This window comes from Glycine max, chromosome 6 (assembly GCF_000004515.6).
Source record: "Glycine max cultivar Williams 82 chromosome 6, Glycine_max_v4.0, whole genome shotgun sequence".
Taxonomy (NCBI): domain Eukaryota; kingdom Viridiplantae; phylum Streptophyta; class Magnoliopsida; order Fabales; family Fabaceae; genus Glycine; species Glycine max.
Genome location: NC_038242.2, coordinates 18083222 through 18089541, shown reverse-complemented (window position 1 = coordinate 18089541; position 6320 = coordinate 18083222). Strand labels below are relative to the sequence as shown.

Sequence of the window (6320 nt, the reverse complement as noted above, 5' to 3'; positions counted from 1 at the left end):
TTCCTACCTTTTGTAGGGACAGAGTTGAAAGAATCAAACTCGCCTCCCATTTGGTCATGTCTATTTTATATATAATATTTATATTTATGTGTATGTACTTTTTAAAGATAAATTTAATAATAGATGATAATATAAGAGTAAATTAAATAAAAAATATGATATATTTATTTTCAATTTTGTTAAAATTATTTTATTTATTTAGTGAAGTAAAATGTATAATTTTTATGAATTTGTGTTTATTTTTATATACTTAAAATAAATATAAGAGAGTCATATTTAATATTTTGTTATGAAACCATAAAATATCATGATTGACCGTCAATCAAACAAGGTAAGACCTTTCACCTATTGTGTTTGTTCTTTTACTGGAGAATTTTTTTTGTTAGTGATTTTTGTTTTAAAATAAAAGAAATGACCAAGTAAACCTTCTTCAACACATAATTTATGTCCTGTTTTCCATGTTCTTTTGCAAAAATAAAGGAAATCCAATTATGCTCTAACGGTGTATTCAACATGTAATGTAATGTTGTGTAAATTTATTTTCTCATGTTAATTATAAGGTAAATAAATGTTAACTTCATAACTACCTTTTCCTCTGTTTATGTCTAATATGCTGACATAGTAGCACTTAATTTTGTGCACTTGCTTGCATTTAGATATGGATAAATCTTTGATCAAGTTGCCACACAATACACCAAAATATTTGGTGGAATTGAAAAACTTTTTAGATTTTGCTTTTCAACATAATGCTAGTGGATACTGATGCAATCCTATCCCCCAAGGGTATTGGATAGAAGACTCCAAGAGAATTAGACTAGAGCGGCTAAAGAATACCTTAGGGTTCTCATGAATCTCAAGGTAGATTTCTGAGCCCATGGACCAATAGGAAACTTCTCAATGAAGCTTCTCAAGGAGGTGAACTTAGTTATTAGAGGGATATGTATAGCTAAGCTCTAACTAGCTTCTCAAAGAAGTTTCTCAAGGGAGTTCCTCAAGAAAGTTTCTCAAGAAAGCTTCTCAAGGAAGCTACCTATAAATAGAAGTATGTGTAACACTTGTTGTAATTTTGATGAATGAAAGTCTTGTGAGACACACTTCAAAGTTTAACTTCTCTCCCTCTTTTCCTCCTTCGATTTCGTGTTCCCCTCTCTCTTTCTTTTCCTCCATTAAAGCTTTCTCTCTAAACTTATTATCCAAGATAGTCTCTTGATGGTGAAGTTCTGTCTTCCATGGCTTATTCCCTAGTGGATGGTGTATCCTTTCACCTCTTCTCCTTTATCTTCCACTGCATCTCCATGATGAAAAATCACCATTGAAGGTTTTATTGAAACTCAAAGATCCAACCTCCATAATAGCTTCACAAGTAAGCTTTCATCATGTACAATAATATGTCTATGCACTAAAGTAGGTTCAAGACGAAGAGAACTGAGACAAGAAATGTACCATCACTTGGTTTGTACCAAGTATTTTAGATTTAGGATAGACAATTTTTATTGGGAATTTTGATTAATAATATTTTTAATTATTGATAGTTTTCTTTAAAAAATATTTAAATTAAATTAAAAAACAAAGATGAAAAAGTTAGATCGAAAAAGTTAGATCAAAATAGATAAAAGATTAAGAAAAATTTTAAAAATCTATTATTGAAGAAAAAGTCTTAGAAATACTTTCATTGAAGAATAATTCTTAAAATCACTTTTATTCAAGATCATCATTCTAATTTTTATATAGAATATTATACAGAATCACTGTCTCAGCCAAGCAGTGAACGTGCGATTATACCCTTTCATTCCAAGGGAAAAAGGAATAGCTGCAGAGTATGGTGAAGGTTCTGTTCTGATCATCCGCAATGTATAACTAAAAGACTAAAAAATCATGTACCAAAAGTTGTTTTTTTATAGTTTATTGAGAATTGAAAAGAAAGCCAGAAAACAAGGTTGCATCCATAAGTGCTAACAAGTTAAGGATAATGGTTTATGTGCATGCGTCATGATGGGGTTGATCAGAGAAATGGAAATTAAAAAAAGATCCTTTGCCTCCTCTAGAGGCTGCTTGCAAAGCACATTTTAGCTTGCTTGTGTACATTTGCTGTTCAGCTTTATAAATGTTGTGGATTACTCTCACTTCATCTTCATTCACATCACCAAAATCAAAGGTGGAAATTAAGGAAAAGTTTCAAAGAATGGATTATAGGCTCAACCAAAGAAGGTACCTGCTTTCCTAGCAGTGAATTGTGATGCCATTGATATTCATTTGTCTTATTTGTGATTTTCTATGTAATCATTTTTAGTCCATAGAAGTATGTTGAAATTTTATCAGACATAAATTTTATACATTTTTATTCTTTATAATTTTCAGAAAATTCATTTTCTTTTTTCTTTTTATCTTTGATGAGGATTAGAAACATTTTTTTATATAAATTTTAAGGACTAACTATAAATGAAATTTGAATAAAGACTATTTTTTCTTTAAAAAAAAGAATCTTATTAACGTATCCATCCATGCTTAGTGCTTAATTACTAATAAAAGCTAATGTTATTTTGTTGAAGAGTGTCCTTTTCTGATCCAAATTCACGACAACACATACCAGATGATGAGCGTGTAACTGCAGTTGCAGCTGCTGCATTTTCCATTCATTCACTAGAAGAAGCAGGGTTACTTAATTTGCAGAAAATGAAAGAATCTCCCAAATTTCCAAGGACCAAAACTGTGAGAGAAAAAGAGTGGAAAGTATCTAGGCAACCAAGTCATGGTAATTAGAAAATTTCCATACATCATATCTATGTTCAAGTTAATTAAGCAATGACAAAACTTAGATATAATTCTTCGGATATTGTTATTTAATTAGAATTGAAGTTTCATTTCGGCAATTTGCATAGTAAAAGTTGCACTAAAGGTCAAGATATGATACCGAAATGAAATTTTAATTCTGATTGAAGAAGAACATAAAGAACATTTAAAAAACTATATCTTAGTTTTGTCCCTAACTAATCCTTTGAAAATAATTGTAATATTACATATAATGGCAGGGGAAATTTCAACAAGAAGGTCATTGGGACAAGAACTCGCTAGAGCAACAGAAAGTGCTATTCCTGCTAGACGCCCAAGTGGTGTATCCCCGGCAGCAGGGTATCAAAATCACAAAGGGAATCAAGTAATACAACACAAAAATGACAAGGCAACACTATGGGAAAAGGCCAAGATAGAGAGGATTCAAAAGAGGTAATATTCATTTCTTAAACATAATTCATTAATTATTTTTTATTAATTGTATTTTTGTCACTCTAACATGACCAATGTGCCATTTTGTAATGGATTTAGTTCATTCTTGTCATTGTAAGAAAAAATCAGGTATGAGAAGACAAAGTCCAAAATCCTTGCTTGGGAGAGTTATAGAAAGATTCAAGCCAAAATGCAGATGGACAGGAAGAAGGTTTGCATCTCAATTTCTATTTTTCTTTTTTGTAAATATTGATGAACATAATCTCATTGCTTGGTGGAATTACAGAGTGAATGGGAGCACAAAAGGGCAATAGAAATGCAACATTACAAGAACAAGATAGCAAGGATAGATATGATAGCACAAGGAGCAATATCACAGTTGGAAGACCACAAAAGAAAACAAGAGTCCAAAGCAAAGGAAAAAGCAAAGAAAATCAGAAAAACAGGAAGGGTCCCTGTCAAATGTTTCTGCTTCAAATCTTTATAGGATCAAGTCATGTAGCCAGTTCCAGGAAAACAAAACAGTAGGAAATTTCATGTTGGTTCATAATATTTCTTCCTTAAATTGGCTTGGGAAATTTCATGATAATATCCACTAAACTAAGGTTAATTTTATACAAGCTATATAAGCATGCTGCTTAAATTGTTCAAATTTCATATTTGATGTAATGATATAACCTACTCAAATTGTTCTGGTTGTGAGGCATGCATTATTCAATAAAAATGGCACTTATGCCAATATATCATAGTTTTGGGCATTTAATTTAAACGTCAGCCAACCACATAAATATATTGCTATATAAAATTTATGCTTCAGCCATTTTAAAATCTATTTCACATGTATCAGTCTTGTCGCATGAATAATTGAAAAACAGAATTCGGCTAAAATTGCTTCGACACGATTCAAAAATTTGAATGTTTGAATCAAGCGATATGGTTGCCAAGAGGGGAAATCTATCTCTTGATCTTGTGTAAGTTCTCAAGTTACTAAAGAAAACACTTTATTAGAGGTGAATTTAACAGAAATTTGAATGATTAACCGAAATAAAAGCTAAATCTAAAAGAAAACAATAAATTCAGCAAGAATAATAATTGAAAAATAATTGCATTGATTGATTTTTTTGGCTGAAGGTCCTACAAAATATTTATACTGTAAAATCTAAACTAACTTGTCCAAATCGTGTTTCATCCACGTTCGTCCACTATAGATTCATCCTCAACTATTTCAGCTTCAGCCTGCAGCTCCCTTTAGCTGCTATGATCCCAACTTGATTCAATCGGCTAACTAATCTCTTTATTCAAAATATTTTGACTGGTACAATAAGTGAGCTCTTTCACATAATGTTTCTAATTTTAGTTTGGAAAATTAAAAAAAAACCTTGCTATAATAACATGCACAAACCTTGGTCTAATGAAGGAGCTCTTCTCCTATTTATATTTCCTGTGGCCCTCTAACGTTGTGATCAAATCTTGGGTGATGCTAGGTGCACCTAGCATTATTGCTGGTGCACCTAGCATTTAACATGAATGGGCAAAAATGTCTGGTCTAAATTTAAAAGTTTAGCGTGCACCCATCATTTCCTTTAACGCATTCCATACGAGCCCCCTCCATTCTTCTTCCCTGTGCCGCCATCTCATTTTTGTTGGTTGTTGGAGCTTCTTCTCCTCCGTTGGGTGTTAGCATTGAGGACCTGTATTGAACGGGTTGCTCCACCATCGAGGTAAGCTTCTTCTCCCCGTTAATGGCTACCGTTTTTGTTTCTGGTTTTTGTTTTCGTACGGATGTAGTTGATCCATAGTAGAAATAGGAATCAGGTTTAGTCATACGAATCAAGTTGATTCGTATGAGTCTTAAAGATCAACTTGCCCCTGTTGTTGAGGATGATCCTGTGCTAGCTAAAGACTTACATGCACATGCTGCAGAAACTGTTCATGATGCTGAGGGATTTCCAAGTGGGCCGTGTGACCCATCAGTGCTGACTGACTATGGTGACCATGTTGTAATCATCGTATGGAATGGAGAGATATTTAAAATTTTTAATTAAAGTGATTTGTTAAGTATTTGTTATTATTTAAATTTGTCATAATTTTAATTATTATGTTTATAAGTTGTCAAATCATTTAATTTTTTTTAAAGGAACGTCCTGAATTGAAGTTATCCTCTCATGGCAAGAAGGTTCAAAAATTTGGGAGGCTTGCTCCAGAAATTGAAGGACTAGTCGCTGCCACAGGATTAAGTCCTTTGATCACATGTTCAGTAGACACTGGCGATCGGGGACTTATATCCGCTTTTATGGAGAGGTGGCATAAGGAAACTAGCAGTTTCCATCTTCCTGTTGGAGAGCTAACCATCACCCTGGATGATGTGGTGTCTCTACTTCATCTTCCAATTTTAGGCGCCTTCCATAGCTTTGAGCCACTGCACATCAATGAAGTCGTCTTGATGTTGGGGGAGTTACTTGAAGTCTTCGGAGAAGAAGTTAGAGCTGAGATAGTACAGTGTCATGGGGCATACGTATGCCTATCGTGGCTACGAGATATTTATCAGAGTAGATGTGAGGCTGGACATTGGACTGTTGCAGCTCGTGCCTATCTGCTGCATCTGTTAGGTTGCACTCTTTTTGCTAACAAGAGTGCAGCACATGTTCATGTTGTTTTCTTAGACGCTTTCCGAAACTTGAGTCAGAGTGGAAGCTATGCATAGGGAGCTGCCGCCCTAGTGCATATGTATGATCATTTGAATGATGCTTATAAGAGTGGCGAACGACAACTTGCTGGTTACATCACTCTATTACAGGTAATATTTATGTTTTTGATATGTTAATTTGGACTATGTTTTAAATAAGTTAATTTGACATTTGCTTTATTTTGATATAATCTTTATAGTGTTGGATATATGAGCATTTTTCCTATGTTGCTGAGTGTTTGACTGATCCAGAGTATGATGAGATCTCACCACGTGCCTACCGATGGATTGCTACGAAGGTTACTTCAAAGTCATTACCAACATCGATGTACTGGAAGCATCTAGATGGACTGACGATTCCTGATGTTTGTTGGATGCCTTACGGTGAGCACCGTGGAGTGCAAGACTTTGA

The 6320-nt window shown here is 33.7% G+C and overlaps 2 protein-coding genes across 2 annotated transcripts; both read left to right on the top strand.

Annotated features, from left to right (window-relative positions):
- The first annotated feature begins 2070 nt into the window (after nt 1–2070).
- On the top strand, nt 2071–3970 carry LOC102667777 (uncharacterized). The gene is made up of 5 exons (XM_006581929.3): nt 2071–2208; nt 2550–2752; nt 3030–3222; nt 3352–3433; nt 3509–3970. The coding sequence occupies exons 1-5, from the start codon at nt 2105–2107 to the stop codon at nt 3707–3709; spliced, it is 783 nt and encodes a 260-aa protein (XP_006581992.2). The 5' UTR covers nt 2071–2104; the 3' UTR covers nt 3710–3970.
- Nucleotides 3971–5066: 1096 nt separating this feature from the next.
- LOC102670156 (protein MAIN-LIKE 1-like) lies at nt 5067–5926 on the top strand. Its single transcript, XM_006582488.1, has 2 exons — nt 5067–5231; nt 5360–5926. Exons 1-2 carry the CDS (start codon nt 5067–5069, stop codon nt 5924–5926), a joined length of 732 nt encoding a protein of 243 aa, XP_006582551.1.
- Nucleotides 5927–6320: the final 394 nt, after the last annotated feature.